At 32.8% G+C, this 18,116-nt stretch overlaps 1 protein-coding gene across 2 annotated transcripts; it reads right to left on the bottom strand.

Annotated features, from left to right (window-relative positions):
* Positions 1-7,255: 7,255 nt before the first annotated feature.
* Positions 7,256-15,766, bottom strand: LOC115975906. 2 transcript variants are annotated; one of them, XM_031096957.1, is made up of 12 exons: positions 14,425-15,766; positions 13,760-13,962; positions 13,469-13,666; positions 12,901-12,972; positions 11,750-11,845; positions 11,414-11,493; positions 10,873-10,948; positions 10,461-10,671; positions 10,009-10,205; positions 8,971-9,076; positions 8,538-8,627; positions 7,256-8,419 (listed from the first exon to the last, which is right to left on the bottom strand). In XM_031096957.1, the coding sequence occupies exons 1-12, from the start codon at positions 14,942-14,944 to the stop codon at positions 7,668-7,670; spliced, it is 2,601 nt and encodes an 866-aa protein (XP_030952817.1). In that variant the 5' UTR covers positions 14,945-15,766; the 3' UTR covers positions 7,256-7,667. The 2 variants fall into 2 exon arrangements, with proteins under 2 accessions (XP_030952817.1, XP_030952810.1); XM_031096950.1 differs by having other exon boundaries at positions 7,266-8,419; positions 8,971-9,148; positions 14,425-15,740.
* Between the last annotated feature and the right edge of the window lie 2,350 nt (positions 15,767-18,116).

The following is an 18,116-nucleotide window of genomic DNA, read 5'->3' as shown; positions in this document are numbered from 1 at the left end:
GGGTGGCTCGTGGCTTGACCTAGCGGCTTGACTAAGTCGCGAGATAACCATATGGCCAGTTGTCCTGTTTTGTCCTGTAGTGCTCCAGCTAGCATGACTGTTCACCTTCCGACATGCTTGGCACGTGTGCTGCGTTTGGCGGCTTGCAGCCGCGAGTCACCCGCGAGGCCAAGCCGCGAGTCTCTGTTTTCTTGCACACTCTTGAGCAAACTTCACTCTATCTCACTCACTACCCTTACATCAAACCCACCTAGATATAGGGTTACTAAATGCTGAAATACAAGCAAATTTGGCACGGAATAAAGCCAATTAGATGGTTGAATAAATTCAACCTTACAGTTTTTTTTTATTATGTTTCCAATTTGGATTATTAAAGTAATAAATAGTGAGATTAAGGGTGCTTTTGGTTGGAAGAGTAGAAAAGTGAGAAGATAGAAAATGGAGAGATAATAGAAAAGTGAGAGAATAGAAGAGATTTAGTTTTCTCTCATTTATGTTTGATTGGGAGAATAGAAAAGTGGAGAGATGGAAAGTGAAGTTAGTATAAATTTACAATTATGTTCTCATTAAATAAAAAAAAAAAAAAGTAACACATTTTTTAGCAAAAACAATTGTGTATGTGCAAGTAGACAAAGAAAAAAAAACTGGTAAACAAAGAAATTGGATGAAGAAAAAAAGAAGAAGGGAAAAGAAATTGACGTGGATGAAATCCGTGTGCAAGTGCACATGAACATTTTTGTCTATTTTGGAAAGAGAACTTTTTGGTGGGCCTCGGGAGAAAACAAATCCCACCCCATTTTTTTTTCCACTCTTTCTCCCAACCAAACACTCACTAAAACATCTTTCTCTCCACTTTTCTCTCTTAAATTTTTCATCATTCCTAAAATCTATCCAAACAAACATTGGCTAAAACATTTTTTTTTAATTTTTTTATTTTTTTCATGTTATTCACACTTGATTTGGTATGAATTTAGGTGTTAATCTACACTTTTAGTCTCCAACGCACTAACTGCATCAAACAGATGTTGAAAAGAGGTCCATTTGGAAACCCTGACCTAAACAATAAATTAACACAAACCCAACTTTTTGCAGTAATTTGAAAGAATAAAACATCATCGAATGGAAAACTTCTGTGCAATGTGCAATCGCATGGATAACTAGATATTCCATGAACCTCATAACAACAATTGAAGGGTAAAATATAGTTGGTTTTTGTAGTTCTTTGAAAGAATAAAATGCAGTTATACTAGCTGAAAATATTGGAAAACATGGAAATCATTTTTTATTATTATTTAAAATAAACATTTTACAATCTTTGTGATTACGACCTGGGTGTACACGTGTGAGTGAAGTCTCATATTGATTAATTATGAGAATAATGAGTAATTGAACTCATACCCATTGGATTTAGATTTTTTGAGTTAAGTGTGTCTTTATATATTATATTAACTAGTATGTAACCCGTGTTAATACACGGAAACATTCAACAATAGTGATGATAAGGTGATATTACCTAAGTAAGTGAGATAATCATCTTGGCTTTTATGCTGGGTATTATTATGCCTGGCATCCAAATTAAAAAAAAAAAAAAAATTAAAATGGATACTTGGCTCAAGATTAAGCTATAACTAGTCGCACACCCGCGCAATGTGCGGAAAAATTTGATATAATTACTTTTTATTGGAATATTATTGAATTAATATAATATAGAATGTATATTTTTAGAAAGTCAATGTGTTATTTGAAATTGTGTTTTAAATTACAACATATGAAAAAATCCCACAATATATTGCCCTTTAAATTCATAAATTACATGATTACTTGCATTATATGGTAAAATAAGACTAACTCATCCATCATGGCATTGTAAAGTCATCTAAATATAATCATATAAAACCACAGTTTTGTTGATCTTGTTTCATAAACCAAAAGTACCATCTATACAGTTGATAAGATCTTTAAAAAGTAACATATGACAAAGAATTCTAGTTTACTGCACTCAACATTGAGATCAAGATATTTTTTTTCTAGAGAGTGTACATGTTCAACCAAGAGGAATTAATCAAGGAATATATAATCATTGTCAACCATGTGAGTTTTCTCTTTAATTTTCCTGGTTTCTCACTTTTCAGAATGAAGATGACATTGGCAATACAAACTACAACGATTGTAGAGTAGTTATGCAAAACTGTTTAATACGTTATTGTTCAAAACTTTGTATAGATAAATTCAACCTCTTGTTCCATGTGTTGTATATATTTATGGAATCTCAAAGTTTATTCTCCACTTAGGCTTGCATTACAAATACCAATGACTTAGTCATAGAAATCAACACTATTGAGAAGCTTATGAGGTGCAGTGCTTTAACTGGATCTAAATGTTGTAATAGAAGTTATGCAATTTCAAAACTTGCAAAGAGACTAAAATGGGAAAACGAAAAACAAAATATTAATTCAAAAATGTTAAATGAAATAAGCATTGCATGTATGAAATATTTAAGTAAATAATGAGATACCACAAAGGATGTCATTATTGGTAGGCTGTCACTTGAAGTCTTGAACCCCCAAAAATTAATCTAAGGGGCTAGATATAAGGATAATTGGATTAATAATAAGTGCCAAAAAAAATTCGTAAGCTTCAATAATTGATTGAGCTTGATTGTTTCCAACAACAAAACATTTATAAATTAGTTTAAAAGGAACATTGGTTGCTTCAAATCAGATTGTTTTGGTTCTTTTGATGTTGGTAATTGTCTCCCTGTTGTGTTATTTATTTTTGCCTTTTTCCTTCAATAAAATCTTGCAATTCATGAACAAAAAAAAAAAGTTACTTTTATAGTTTGGTCTTTTTTTTTTTTTGGTCTTTTTTTTTATATATTTTATTTTATAATAAGAAACTTTTATAGTTTTTTAGCTTTTCAAGTCATGTCTATAAAATTATACAAAAAGTGTAAGATATAGTTTTACAACTATCGAACGTTGCAAACTCACATACCCACATCGAAGATCTTATTTCTACTACTAACAAAGTAGGTTTTTCCCCCCATTCAATCTTATTCTTGCAATTACTTGCTATTGTGTATTTAAAACAAAAGGAAACCTCCAATTAAAAAAGTACTGGAGGTAAGCCAAACCCTACAAAAAGAGAGAGCACATACAAATGTGACCAATAGAAACAAAAATATTAAAATCAAAACCCTCACCGTAAGGAGCTGTAATTCATGCAATATGTAGATGGCATTTATGGACATAAACTTAAGAAACTTCTCCCAACCATTACATGCCACAAAAACATTTGAAGCTCAAAAGAGAATAGGGTGCCCAAGTTTAGAAATAGTGTTCAAAAGCATTCTCCCCATTGATTAGTTGCTACCACACGTCTAAGAGAAATTTCATCAAGTATATGTCATGCAACAATAACCAAAAAAAAAAAAAAATTATAGACATTTCACATGGGATAAAAAAACGAATGGGTGATAATCAAAACATTTTTATTGACAAAAAGGAGAAAAATAATTGACAAAAAATCAGGTCTAAAGATTGATCTCTTATTCAATATGTCTCTTTTGCTTTTGCACTATCTAATTCTCTGGTTTTCTCAGTAAATTAAATTAGATGGAGAAAGGAGGAACCAAGAGCATGAGACAAAAATTAGGAGAGACAAATTGGTTACTTGGTTGATTGAAGAAGAGCAAAAAAGACCATAGCATTACCAAGTCCAATGGTGTTTTGGTAGCTTATGCAGAAATGAAAAGGGGGCAACTGCAATATATAAATCAATAAATCAATAAAGAGAGAATAGGAGTTAAGATCAAAGAATTGAAGTAGTACTGAATTGAGGTTAAAATGGATTTAATAAGGTGGTCGGAAAGTGGGGTGATGTTATCACTTTGTTTGATGGAGAAAGAGACCAAGGAGGACGGTTAATTGAGAATTGGAATAGTTAGCCGATTGGGTTTAATGGAGTAAATGGGGAAGATGAGTGGGTTGCACTCAGTCATTATGGAAAGGATTCTACATATTCTATCCAAAATAAATAAATTGAGGAAGTTGAAAAATAGGAAAACATTCAATGGATAGTTGGAGATTTTAAAAAAATAAATAAAGAAGAAGAAGAAGAAGAAGAAGAAGGAGGTTTGAGTAATAGGAGGAGAGCATAATTTAATGCAAAAAAATTCATGAGAATACGTAGCAAAGCAAAAGAATTAAGACTATTTAGAATGTGTAAAGTCATGAAAATGTGTAAAGTCATCATATATTTTGCATTCTTTTAAAAAAGGTAATAAATTAACAAAAAAGGAAAAAAAAAAAAAAAAGATGACATGGATGATGATATGGCTTAATTGGAGCGTAGCAACAATAAATGCTACGCTTTAACTTTTAGTAATATATAGATTATAAACTAATTTGAATAATATTCTTTCAACTAATATTTATATTACTTTCATTGATAAGATTTATTGAAAAAAAAATTATTGAGAAAAAGAAAGGCAATTAGCACTATGTTTGTAGGCTGGAGAGAGAGAGAGAGAGAGAGAGAGAGAGAGAGAATATTGTTGTAACGTAGTTTGTGTTTAAGGACCAAGTTGGACAATTTTGAAATATTTTGGACCTAATTGGCATTTGCCGAAGCCTAAAGTAGATTAGTGAAATTTACCCTTAAAAAAAAAAAATAAAAGAAACATGTTATACATCTTATATCATTTGTTGAGTCCTGCACTTTGTCGAGGAATAATAGAAATAGTCTCTAAAGTCATAGACTCATAGATGTATAAGTGAGATAAAAGACAGTTGATCAAGCTAAAAATAAATAATAATTACATACCTACCTAAATGTCTAATAGTGTATTGCTGAAGTTATTGTAAGCGAATCAAACATTATATAATTTCTAAAAAGTGATTGTTATAAGCTTTGCTTCCTTTTATTCTATCATTTAGTAAGCTAAAATAACATGCCCTTTACCATCCGTATAAAAGACATGTAATGTAGATATAAAAGAGTAAAGCCAAGGAGGTGGCAAATTGGAATCTGTGTAGTTAAGAATATTTAAGTGAGTGAGGTAGTTATTTTGGCTTTTGTGTTAGTATTATAATAATCACTTGGCAAAAAAAAAGAAAAAAAAAAAAGACTCTTGGTGTAAAATTATATGATTAGATATATGATTGTATTTTTTTATGGTTCATTTATATTGGACTCCTTGTCTTTTGCATTGAATGACTCACTTGGAATAAAAATTTAAAACTTAAATGAGGCATGTGGTGCAAAATTATACTCTAATTGAAATCATATTTGGATTCTAATTGTAACAATTTTGCAAGATGAAATTTAAGATAAAATTGAACAGTATGGGAATGAACCTTAAAAGAGCAAAATTTAGCAGATTTATTTTTTAAGATGTCTATGAATGTTTTGCTAGTGTAACTTTCACAAAATTTGTAAGAAGATTTAAACAATTCTTTATTTCTTCTTCTTCTTTGGTTGCAAATTAGGATTACTATTTCAAAAATTCCTAATGACTAATGTAAAATATCAATTAAACAAAAATTTTAACATTAGGATTCCATTCCCTAATATATCCTCAATTATCCTCCATGTAGGCTTACTCTTACTTCCTTCTCTTGAACAATGTACCTCACCCCTTGTGCCAGTTTCAAAGTTTTGAACATCAAACTTAAATATTACGTATGTGCCACCGAAACACAATTAATTAATACTAACTTAAATATTACATATGAACTATTGGCACAATGACTTACGATGAGAAATATATGCCACCAAAACACAATTAATTAATACTTTTGTGGGCATTACAATTTGCATATGATGATAACTTTGAGAGACTCACCAAAGGAGCTCTTGATGATCCTTAGTTTGCATCACTGTACTTAACAATATTGCTTAACTTAGAGATCTTTTGTTTGCTGTTATTTCAGTTGGCTCAAAAGAAAAGCAAATGGGTTAGCTCATGCCTTGGCAACCCTCTTTCCTTAAACCATGTGATGATGTAACACATAGTTCTTTAGTTATAGTCACCATTTGTAGAAAATGTTAAAAATGAGGAATACCAAATTAGAATGTGAAATAAAAATATTTTCATCAGATTTTATAAAAGTGCATACAGACTCACCTACAAATTTTAGAAGTTGCATATAACATCATGTGTAAAAAGAAAGCAAGTTGAACTACAATAGTTCTACTAGAGCAAGGGTACCTACAATAGAAACATAGACAAACTTTGATCAAATTATCCATTGCTATAGTACACAAGGTTCTCAGACCCAGACTAGACCAGGAGGTTGGACCATGAAAACTGGGAACTGGATTGAAATCCGGTTTTTTAAGCATAGAGAATCGAGCATATGTGGCAATTCCGTGAACCCCTAAAACTGGGGTTGGACCACACGAACTATGGCAAGAACCATGCGGTCCAACCTCTTAGCAATTTTTTTTTTAATGTTTTTAATTTATTTTTTTATAAAAAAAAAAAAACTTAACACAATTTTATTCTACTTAATTAAATTATCCATCACTTACAAGGAATTAAAAAATTATAATAAAAATCTTTCAAAGATATTCAACTTTACTTCAAAAATTAATCATAAATTTTAATGTTTTTATGGTTATTATTTTATTTTATTAACTTTCTTATTTAATTATTAAATATATGCTTAAAAATCATTAAATTTCCCTCACATATATAGATATATTAGTCAATTTTGCTACTTTTATAATTTTAATATCTGTATTTAGGCTTTAATTAATTATTAAATTAATTATAACGTTATCACGATTTAACCCCGGTTCGACCTCAAAAATCTTGAACATCTTCCTTTTACGATTCAATGAACAGTCTAGGTCTGAATACCTAGATAGTACATAAGTTATAGTCGCACTCATGCATATATTGAAAGAGTAATTAAGCCCATGCAATTAAGTGGTCCTTAAGTAAATAAAACTTTAGAGATATTTGGCACTGCAGTCAAACTTGAGTAAAAAAAATGTTCAAATGTAGCACAACTATAAAACAATTACCCATCTCTCTGTGATTAACAACTTAAGATGTGTACCTAAGGTGTTAACTTAAACCCTTTTATTGCTGTCCTGTTCTGGCCAGCATGTGCAACGTATCTCCATATCACATATTGAGAAGTGCACATATTTTTAATCTTCATACCAAGATTAAGGTGCTTATCATAGCAAAAAATTATTCCAAGGAAAGAAAAAAATTTGTACTATATAACATAAACCAAAAGCATTCAAAACAATTCCAACCAGAATATATTTCCATTGTAGAAATTTTATCATCCTCGTGAATGATAAAAAAAATGCAGTTAATATTGTTTTCGATAACAATTACATTGAATGCATTAATGACATGGATACTTATGAAAAGTACTTGATGTAGGAGATGAATATAAAAATGAAGAATGGAAGTAAAACTACACAAGAACACTAGCTTAACATCTTACAATCTCCTTTTCCCAATTACCACTTTCTAGAGATTTTTATCAGACTCCCTACACCAAGACAGGCTTAAAGAGCCTTAAATCAACATTAACTTAGCCCATCTGTGTAATCCAAAGTAATTAAGAAATCTGAAGTAACAGGCAACAGAAATTTATTGTATAATTGGTTTATCATGAACCTCCATTGCCCTCCCTAAATTATTAAGATTGAATGTTGAAGTAAATAGTATAAGATTCATCTTGAAAGCTCAGTAATGGTGCCAGAAGAAAATTCCTCCTTGCCCCTTTGGCCATAAAGCTGATAGGGTGATATTCACTGATTCCCTTGTTCAACACAAAGCTAGCAGCAGCCTTATCAAAATCAGTATCTGATGACTCTGATTTGCAACTGAGCTTCGTGCTTTTACCTGAATTATAATCCACACCACTATACACAAAGCAATCCTTGTTGCTTTCCGACTCCAAGGACACCGTTTCAGCCCTTCCATCCAATCCTGCAACCAACCGGAAAACAGAAAATCCACCACTACCAGAAGAGTCTGCAACTGCAAGGTTTTTCTCTTTTCCTTGATGCACTACAACCATCCCTGGAAAATCAAATGGTTCTAGCATGACTGATCTGCCAATAGCATCTTTCATTGTTGAAACTTCTGCAGGGGATGAGGAATTTAAGATGAGTCTGAAAGTGGCATGAACAGCAGAATTGGTGCCAGGTGCAGGCAATTTTTCCATTGTGATCGATTGGTTTGAATTGGTTAAGACAAAAGTTGTGTCCCCAGACTCTTGGGACAAGGAAACCAGAGAAGTTTTATAAGCAGCAGGGATTGGAGTTATCCAGTCAGAAAGAGAATTGGCTGACCCAGTTTTGATGTCCCAGTCACCACTGGTATGACCTGATAGTAGATAGGGACCATAAAGTATTGCCTGAAGAGAGGCAAACTCAGGCCGGTCATCTGAAGTTCATTGGAAAGACTGTCAGTAATATATCATCCATAATAATTCTTTTGCTAATCATTAAAAGTATGCTCAGGTTCAGTATATGTAGAAACTGGTCAAGTACATTGAAAATACCATTAATAGCTTCTGTTCTCAAACTAATGGGCAGCTGAAGGGTTATTTTGTCGTCGACCCTCCAATCTCTAGTGAGTGATAGGAAGTTTCCTACATCGGGATACGAAAAGTGAAGAAATTATATATATATATATATATATAATATATTTTTTTTTAATTACTTTAAATTTTGTTAAGTAAAGAAACTCTGTAGTTTGCTCCAAAGATGCCAGAGAGTAGGGCCAAATGACCTTTTGGCAGAAAGATTAAATTGCATTGACCACTTTTTTCATTTGAGAAAACAAAAACAAAAAATATAAAATGAAATACATGATACTGTTGAAAATAAGAATAGTTAAAAAATATGTATATAAGGAAAAAAAGAAAAAGGACAACTGTAGAAATTTGTTGTTTCCTTCTTTTGAAGAAGAGCTAATAGAGGAGAAATTCACACCTGGAGCTGGTAGGTTTAAACTCTGGTCATTTAGTGATGCTTTTGCTCCATCTGTATGTGTCCAACTAGGTATCCGCAACTTCAAATTAGATGATTGGGCTGCTCCCTGCATATCAGATCCAGTATAAAAGCCAGTTATAGCCTTGGACGTAATGATTCCTTTTGACTGGAGATAAGACTAGAGAAAACAAAAAGAAATATTTAATCTCACATCTATCAAGACCACCCCCCCCCCCCCAAAAAAAAAAACCAGAAAAGACACCTTACATATAGTTGGGGTTAGAGAGGTTAGACTAGACATGGTAAAATATGGCCATTTCTGTTCCTCTCGTTCTAATATATATCAGAGCATAAAAAGGAAAAATCTTAGGTTTATTAGAATCTTCAGCTTGAATCCTCTCAGTTGTAGCTAGATTATCCTTAGCAAATAGAAAGATTTTTTCACAATAATTTATACCTAAGTACCATGTACAGCACATAGGCTCCTGGCTATCCTACTTGGTACTTTGAAACATTCTGTGTTTTACAGTCTACACGCTCTTACCCTAAGCTCTTAGATCAGATGGTTGAAAGTTCACTTTTGATACAGTATAAGTGATGATTACATTTAGTACTCTTTGTTTGTTTGTTTGTCTTTTTTTTTGATAAGTAAGAAAAAATTTATTTAAAAAAGACTACTTTGTGCGACTTTGTTATACTCAAAACCAATTGTCATTGGTCAGGCTGAATGTTTGTCTCCAAGGCACAGATGCATAAGTGCTGGGAAATGTGGCTGGGTGTCTGTGTGTGTATACATAAAGTTTCCCAGAACTGTCTTTAGATCTAGGTTTTACTCCCACCAAATCGAGCCTTAACTATGGAGGGCATTTACATAAAAAAATAAATGAAAAACAGATATAGTGTTATATAAAAAGGACTCATGTTTATTCTTGGTAATTAGCAATTTGAGTATTCCATGTCTTAGTAAGTGAAGTCCAAAGAAAATATAGTCAGCAGTGACATCTTGATTACAATAATCAAAGAGCAAACTAACAGTACCTCCTTCAAAGTAGGTGTCAATGTCACTCGGAGGTAAGGATCCCATGAACTAACAGCATCAACTTCCTGATTGAGCAAAATTCGTCCAGATTTCCAATCAAGTGAGCTTGTTATATACTGTATGATGTAAAGACTAGGAACTTCTCCTTCCTCTTCAAAATATATGGAATCTCCTAGCTTTGAGAATGATTCAATTCCTACGGAAGCAGTAGGAAGAAAACACTAGTGAAATGGATAAAGTGCTAAAGAGATACAACATCAATGGTTAACAGGGAACTTTCACCAAAGAGATAAAAGAGTAGAAAACCAGATCAACTTGCTCAGCAGGAAAACTACCATATGAAAAAGCAAAACCTCGGATGAAAGAAGTTAAGATTGACACAAATTGAAGAAAAACTCCTTGGACTTCTATTCTTAAATCAATAAGTTCAAAATTGACAATCAATTCACACCTGTACCATAGCAACACCAAAAGGAATCATTTTTCGTTCCCCATCCATGGAAGCCACTGGCCTTGGAAACACCACGACCTTGTGGAAGCATGTAAATCATCACTCCAGGCTCTGTTCCTTTTTGAATGCCTAGCACACCGTTTGTCAAGGCACGCTCATAATAGTCCGCGTATGCCATTTCCTTGGTCCACGTAAACAGGTGGCGTGAGACCTACAGAATCAGTAAGACATGGTAATCCATGTATATTCCCAGTTACCATGGTAATATATATCACAAAATTGAGGGCCATATGCAATCACAAATGTGAAATGAGATGCAATTATTTAGATTCATTGCTGCTCATAAATCAACTTTCAATAGAAAAACCAATGAAAATTTTCATCAAGACCCTAGAGGGGGGAAAAAGCATACCTTCAGCATGTTATAAGTCGTGCATGATTCTTCATTCTCTGTCTGTAGAGTGCTTGCCAATCGCTTTGGGTCTGACCTGCCAGAGGCAAGGGATCAAAGTGAAACACAATCAGAAAAGAGTGAAAAATGTTAGAATTATGTGATTAAATGATTAAACTCACCATCTCCTAATAGTTTAAACTTTTGGGAGAATTAGTAATTTAATATGGTATTAGAGCAGAAGGTCCTGGGTTCAATCCCTATCTCCTCCACTCTACCTCCCATTTAAAATCCCACATGTTGGGTCTCATCTATTAAAAGGAAGTTTGAGCCCACATGTGAGGGGGAGTGTTAGAATTACGTGGTTATATAATTATTTATCATCTCCTAATAGTTTAAGCTTTTGGAAGAATTGGTGATTTAACCCAAAAAAAAAAAAAAAACTAGCAAATATCATGTGAACAAATGGACACAAGGTTTCAACTGTTTGTATTTACTCAGTGTAGCATACAGAGATACTCAGGTAAAGGGAAAGAATTGATATATGAATTACTATTATTACCAGAACTCACTAACTGATGTGCCTCCTGTTGCATAGCTGTGAGAAGAGTTAACAATTTCCATAAAGAACGTCCCTATTGCCTGGAAAACCATATTTTTGAACAAGCATTACAAATATTTGGAGATTAGTTCATGACACATTTGTATCATATAAACGTTCAGATAAACAAAAACTAACCCTATATAGCAATTAAAAGATGAAAATCTTCCAACAACAGAGGTGCAACTGAATAGGGAAGGTGAAAAGCATATCATGATTAAGCATAGGAGCATAAATGAAGCCAGGCTTTACTGAGTATTACTGTTCCAATGGTTTATAATTTATTAAAGAAGTTACCTTATAAAGTGGATCACCCGTGATTTCATACCGCTTTTGAGATCCTATAACAATTGGGATGTGTGTATTGGCATGAAAACCAGATATGTCATCAGCCTACAAGAAAAAGAAAAAGAAAAATTGTGAAACAATTGTAAGTATGAAAATCAGAATTGAAAACATGGAAACTTGAATATGAATTAATTCAAGAAAAATAAAAACCCTGAAAACTGTATATGTAAAGTTACTGTAAAATCAATACCATATTCTGAGAAAAGAAGAATGTATTCAGTAATTCATCGGTAAATTTACCATCCTTTGGCATTTCTTATCAGATATTAAAAGTACTTTTTACATAACCAAATAGGTATAAAGACACAAAATTGAGCACCATACATGCTACTGATGTCCAGAAGGAAAACCAACAGTAGGCAAGAAATCACAAAATATTTCTGATTACTGTTGTTCAGCTGCACAAGCCAGGGATGGTTGACTCTATATTGCTATGAAATAAGGTAGAAGTGGAACCAAGGAAAGCTCAGGCAGAAAACCCTCCAATTTCAGTGACACCCTTGATCCTCTTAATTGGATATTTGGAGCATACATAAAATTGAATCTACTTTATTTTTCTTGTTCCTTTTTTATAACCATTAATAAGCTATTGACAAGAATAGGCTTTTTCCTGTAATAATTAAGAGTTAATAGACAAATTTAATGGTTTTACGTTAAAATAGAGTACTAACAAACCACAAGGCAAGCAACAGTAGTACCATTAGACCACAAGGTCACTGATTACTACTCTCAATCTAAATCCTATATCTAACTATTCTTGCATTATGTATATGCTATTTGTATCAGAGATAGCTTTCTCCAAGGTAACAAAGTCTCGGCTTCCTGATCGGAAATGTTATATGCCAAAACATAGTAAGAACAACTCCACTAACGACAATATCTAAGTTCAGAGTGTTCCTAATGGTGTTTCAGACTTTCAGTCCTTTCGGTACAAAAGCAACAGTTTGAAAGGTAGGGAACACTACTTTGTTTCCTCCAAAGGAAAAGTGATTACTTGTCTGTCTAATGTTTACCACACAGAGAGAGAGAGAGAGAGAGAGAGAAATCTTTGAAAATCCAAAAAATCAACCTAGAGTCAGTGAACAGAAAATAATGCTTACCTCTACTGCAAGTATTCCTAGAAAGCATGGTTTGTCAAAAAGGTGAGCCAACACCAAATGCTTTGGATCTCCCTGCACATAGTAATATGAAAGGCTTACATCAAAACCTAAAGTTCACAATGATACAAGTACATTGCAGACCTACAGTAACAACACTGTGCCAAAAACTTTAGAAAACATAATCAACTAAAACATGTTACCACTTACCACCATTCAAAGCATAAAAGGCCTGCTTCTCATGTAATGATGCTAAATATCCAAAGGCTCAGGATTGTTTGTAATAAAATAAAATAAAACAAAGGCTCAGATTCTATAACAATTGCAATAACAATTGCAAATTCATATGGTCTCATAGATTTTTTAATTAGTACAGAATAAAGGCATAAGGTACATATGATTGAACAAGACTTCTGGAATAGCACACTTAATATAAGTTTCAACTGATTACCAATCTGGTCACTTCTGCAGATATATATGTCAACCCAGTTCAGGAAACAATTAGTATCACTAGAGTAAATTGAAGTATCAAGGTGAGGAGCTACAGAACCATTTAGATAAGTTCACATACCGTTATGGCGTATAACTTGTAAAGGACATCATTCATGCCACCAGTTTCTTCATTAAGTGACAGATAGTGCCTTTCTAAACTGTGCTTTGATATCACATTCTGAACACGGTTGTAAAAATAATCGACCATCCATGTCACCATTTTTAAAGCTTGAGAATTACCAGCAAATGTATGTTGATCAAGTAGGCCAGCTAAGATCTGTCAAAATATAGAAGTTCAAAGCTAATTGCATAGCTTCTTGTGGCCAAATAAATCAAATCCATCTTGTAGAACAATTGAAGTAGGATCTACCTTGTGGATAGTGTAATATGGAGCCCAAACAGGTTTTATAGCTTCAAAACGATCAAATTGCTCAGACGGGAAAGCAGAAAGGTATCCTGTTCCCATTTTCTCCTGACATTCAGATAAAGCGGATACTACTGCTGACATTTTCTGTTTGAGAGCATCATTGTGAGTGCTAGCCCACATTAGTGCTGATGCACTCAAGTAATGTCCTTCAAGAAAACAGAACCTGCTAATCAGTATAACCATAGTGACTAAATTTCAAGCCTAAAATTGACTTAAACATCATTCCACTTAGTTGAAAGCAGTTTAGAAGACTGATGCTCATGAACAGGGATATAGAGGAACTATGAACATAAAAAACAATATTGTCTAAACTGTAGAATGAAATGAACTCGCATGTGATATTGTATCAGAAAAAGGAAAAAAATGAAACTAAACAGGGTGACCTGAGTAAAGTGATTTTCAGTCATTGCACTTTTTAGACTTTTTTGGTTTCTTTCTTGAACTTCCTTGCATTTATGGTCATCTAATTATTTTATTCATACAGGAAAGAAAGAGAATCTAAGAAAGACTCAATGGCTTTGCATAGAAAACAAGAGTACAATATGATTAAATAAACAGAACAGGAAGTACAGAAGTCATGATTGACAAGATTAATAAACTAAACTAACCTACAAAATGGCCCCGAAGCTCACAATCTGGTTTCTCCCAGCCCCCATATGCATTGCCAGGTGTTGGCAATCCAGCTGTCTTCCTAAAGCTCCAAACCAAGCTATCCTCATCCAACAGCAATAGGTATTCCAAATTTGTTTGCTGTGCTCTTCCATGCATTGAATTTGAGTCCAATCTCACATCATGCAACGAAACTTCCTTAAGAAAATCTCCAGAAAACTTAAAGCCACCTTGATTTTTCATTTTCCGATACATCATTGCCCAACTGTATTCATCTTCTTCCCTCAAAACCTTTCTTGGTAGCAAATTAGACCACGCAGAATCATCGGTTGGTATCAAATGGTAGTGTGAAAACATCTCTTCCTTCCATGTTTCATTATTGGATGAAAGGAGCTCATGTCGAAGACTATGTGATGACAGTTGAGTAGGAACGTTTGTACACTCCTTACTCATTGCACAACCACATAGCAAAGAGATTAATAGCACAACTAACATTTCAAAGAACAGAAACCCCTTCATCTTTTTAAACTCAGACTAAAAATACCTCAAATTTTAGTCCAGAAATGACCAAATAAACAATTCGAGTTCAAATATAAGTAACGAGAAATCAATCATACATTTTATCGAATACCCAGAAAGCAAAAACCTTAAATTTGGATGAATTCAGCATTAACAAAGATCAAAACAGGAAAAACCAGACAGTATGAGTTCAAAACCAACTAAAGAGAATCAAAGCATTCACTTTGGACCAAAACCCAGAATAGGAAACCTCTCAATTCAATGAACCCTGTAAGAAAACTACACGCTTTTACTTCAAATCCAACTAAACAGAATGAAAGCTGTCATTTTTATCAATAACCCAGAACACAAAAAAATTCTGTGAACCACAGAGCAACACAGTCCAAAAATCAGACGTCAAGCTCAAATTCACTCCATAGAAAAGGAATCACCGGCAAATCTTAAATAGTAAAAAAAAAAACACAAGCACATGTGAAGCCAGTTATTATACGTACACACCCACAAAGTGACCAACTAGTCATCAAGATAAAAGTCCAAAGACTTCACTTCAAACTATACCCACAAAAATACCCATGTCGTGCAAGCTAAGAATTGGTTTCTTGTCAGGTAAAAAAGTGAATATATATATATTAACTGAAGCAATACACAAAACTAACTACCACCAATAATTCAAGACAATTACAAAAAGTATCAGAAAGAGTTTTTCTTTTATGTATGTACAAAGAAAGAATAGAGAGACAGATAAGAACCACGGATATGTTGTCATTTTATGTTGTCATTTTCTGCGGTTGTGTGGCTTTGACTGTAAGAGAGAGAGAGAGAGAGAGAGAGAGCGCGAGTTCGGGATTTTCTACTTTCGGGGGGGTGAGATTTCGAAGAAATCGCTGTCAAATTCTACCTGCTTTGCGGAGAAATCGAGCCGTTGGATTCTTTTACCCTCTCTTCTTTTTTTTTGGAAAAATACTATATTACTATTTTCTTTTAATTATTAGAGAGACAGTGAATTTTAACCTATACGGTTTCGTTGGAAATGTTAAGAAGTGTGGCATTTGAGTTGCAAAACTCTTATCCGATTATGGAATTTAAGGAAGCTTTAATAACATTGCAAAATATCAACGATATTTTTAGAACTTTTTAGAACACCCCATTTTGACTTATGATGAGTAGGCATAATCTCTTCTTTCTTTCTTTCTTTTTTTCATTTTATTTTGACCTATACTATAGTGAGCTAGACAACTTAGTTTGTTGTGAGATATTGTCGTGCTTGTATAAAAACTTTGAAAATTTTACATATTTTAAAGATGATTATATTTCTTTAAAAAAATTTAAATTTAATTAAGTTATTCTGTCATTTTTTTCTCTAAACAAAATCAATAGAGTTATATGTTCAAAAGGATAATAATGATAATGATTACGCGGTATAATTTTTTTCCTAATTTTTCTTTTCCAATCTAATTATGATGACATTTTTTTTAACAAGTTAATCTTTTATTCTAAGGAGAGGGGAGGAGAGACGACACCAATATTTATTTGCTAGGTATTTTACTATCATTCCCAATCAATTATCTCACAACAAATCATATCTTAATTAACAAGATTGACTCGGTTGGCTTTAACCTCCCCGCACAACCCCCCCCCCCACCCCCACAAAAAAAAAAAAAAAAAATTTGAGATATAAAATTTGTTGGTTGTCTTCAAAATGACTATTTTATAATAGTGGCATCATGATAGGGATTTTTGTTTCTACCTTGGACAAAAAAAAAAATTTATTCACAGTAAGGAAATTCATAACTCACAAGTGATAGTAGATTGATAGTCATTGGAAGACCTTTCTTTTGCCCCCATTAAAATGAATCTAACCTATCTTCCACATTCTTATACTTTGATTTCGTAATATAAAATGTCTATGGTGGCTATACCATAGGGATTTTCCATTAAATTTGCAATTGGAAGTGCAATGCCAATAAACCCAATTTTTAAATTTATAAAATACTTAAGTCTATATAAATATAATAATAAAATGTGATGATGCCAAGGGAGTCAATTCCGTACCGTATCGGTCGGTATCGCTGGAATATACCATACGGGCAAGCAGACTAGTACATATAACCCCCCCTGTTTCTTACCGGAAAAAATAGTGGCTGTACCGGCCATATATCGGTCGTACTAGCCAATTTCGGGCAATACCGGCCGGTACAGAAATTTTTTTTTTTTTTTTTTTAAGTTTTGTAATTTTTGAATTTTTGTTAGAGCAGAATGGTAACTTATTTGCATTTACTTATTAGTACTATTTGTTTTCTTAGTATACAATGGTAACTTTTAAGCTTTCTATTTTTTATATTGTGTTTTTTTTTTTTTCCCTTTTAATTGATACTAGAGTCTAAAACTATGAATAATTAGTTCTGAATTGAGGAAATGTTTTATGGTAAACTTTTATATTTATTATAATATATATACACACACATACATATAAATATATATATATATATTTATTTATTTATTTATAAATATAAAAAATAGCGGTAAACCCGAAACGGTACACCGGTATTGACCGGTATCCGAAATATATCATACCACTGGCCAAACCGATACAGACTCTAATATGGTATTGACTCCCTTGGATGATGCAAAGAGCCATATGCTTTGGTCCACAAAATAATTGTCATTAAAATATAGAAAGCACTGTGGTGGAAGCAAAAATAACTTAATTAAGTAGTGGCCGAACTAGATATTATATTATATATTGATTAACATCTTCTGTCTTCGATTTTTCAGATATTGTATTGGGATGGGAAGCTTGCACCAAAAAAAATTCGCATAGAAGTTTGTTTTGATCAGAATAAAACAACTCCAACCTTTGTTTTCTTTTTTTAAGCATTTGTTATCTTCTCTTTGGAAACGAAGTTTTTGTTTTTTCTCTTACTAAACTATATATGTGGCTTTCCATGGTGGGATTAATTTACAGGAATATAAATTATAGGAGTGTATTAGATAGAATAGAAATGATGGGTCCTCTTCAGGGACGGACCTAAATTAAGATTTGCCGTTTTATATATATATATATATATATATATATTTGTCTCTCCTCCTCTAAAATATTTAGATATTGACCTACAAGAAAATAAATAAATAAATAAAATTCATGCCCCTTTAACTACAAAACCAAAATTTA

The sequence above is a fragment of the Quercus lobata genome, chromosome 1, assembly GCF_001633185.2.
Source record: "Quercus lobata isolate SW786 chromosome 1, ValleyOak3.0 Primary Assembly, whole genome shotgun sequence".
NCBI lineage: Eukaryota > Viridiplantae > Streptophyta > Magnoliopsida > Fagales > Fagaceae > Quercus > Quercus lobata.
The sequence above is the reverse complement of the archived record's forward strand: the minus strand, read 5'-3'. Positions and strand labels throughout refer to the sequence as shown.

Excerpts from the sequence above, each read along its gene's own strand:
- LOC115975906 (XM_031096950.1), bottom strand. The coding sequence starts at position 14,944 with ATGAAGGGGTTTCTGTTCTTTGAAATGTTAGTTGTGCTATTAATCTCT. Across the intron at positions 13,667-13,759 it reads CATATTACACTATCCACAAG|ATCTTAGCTGGCCTACTTGA; the intron begins GTAGATCCTACT and ends ATATTTTGACAG. Across the intron at positions 8,420-8,537 it reads GAGAACAGAAGCTATTAATG|ATGACCGGCCTGAGTTTGCC; the intron begins GTATTTTCAATG and ends AATGAACTTCAG.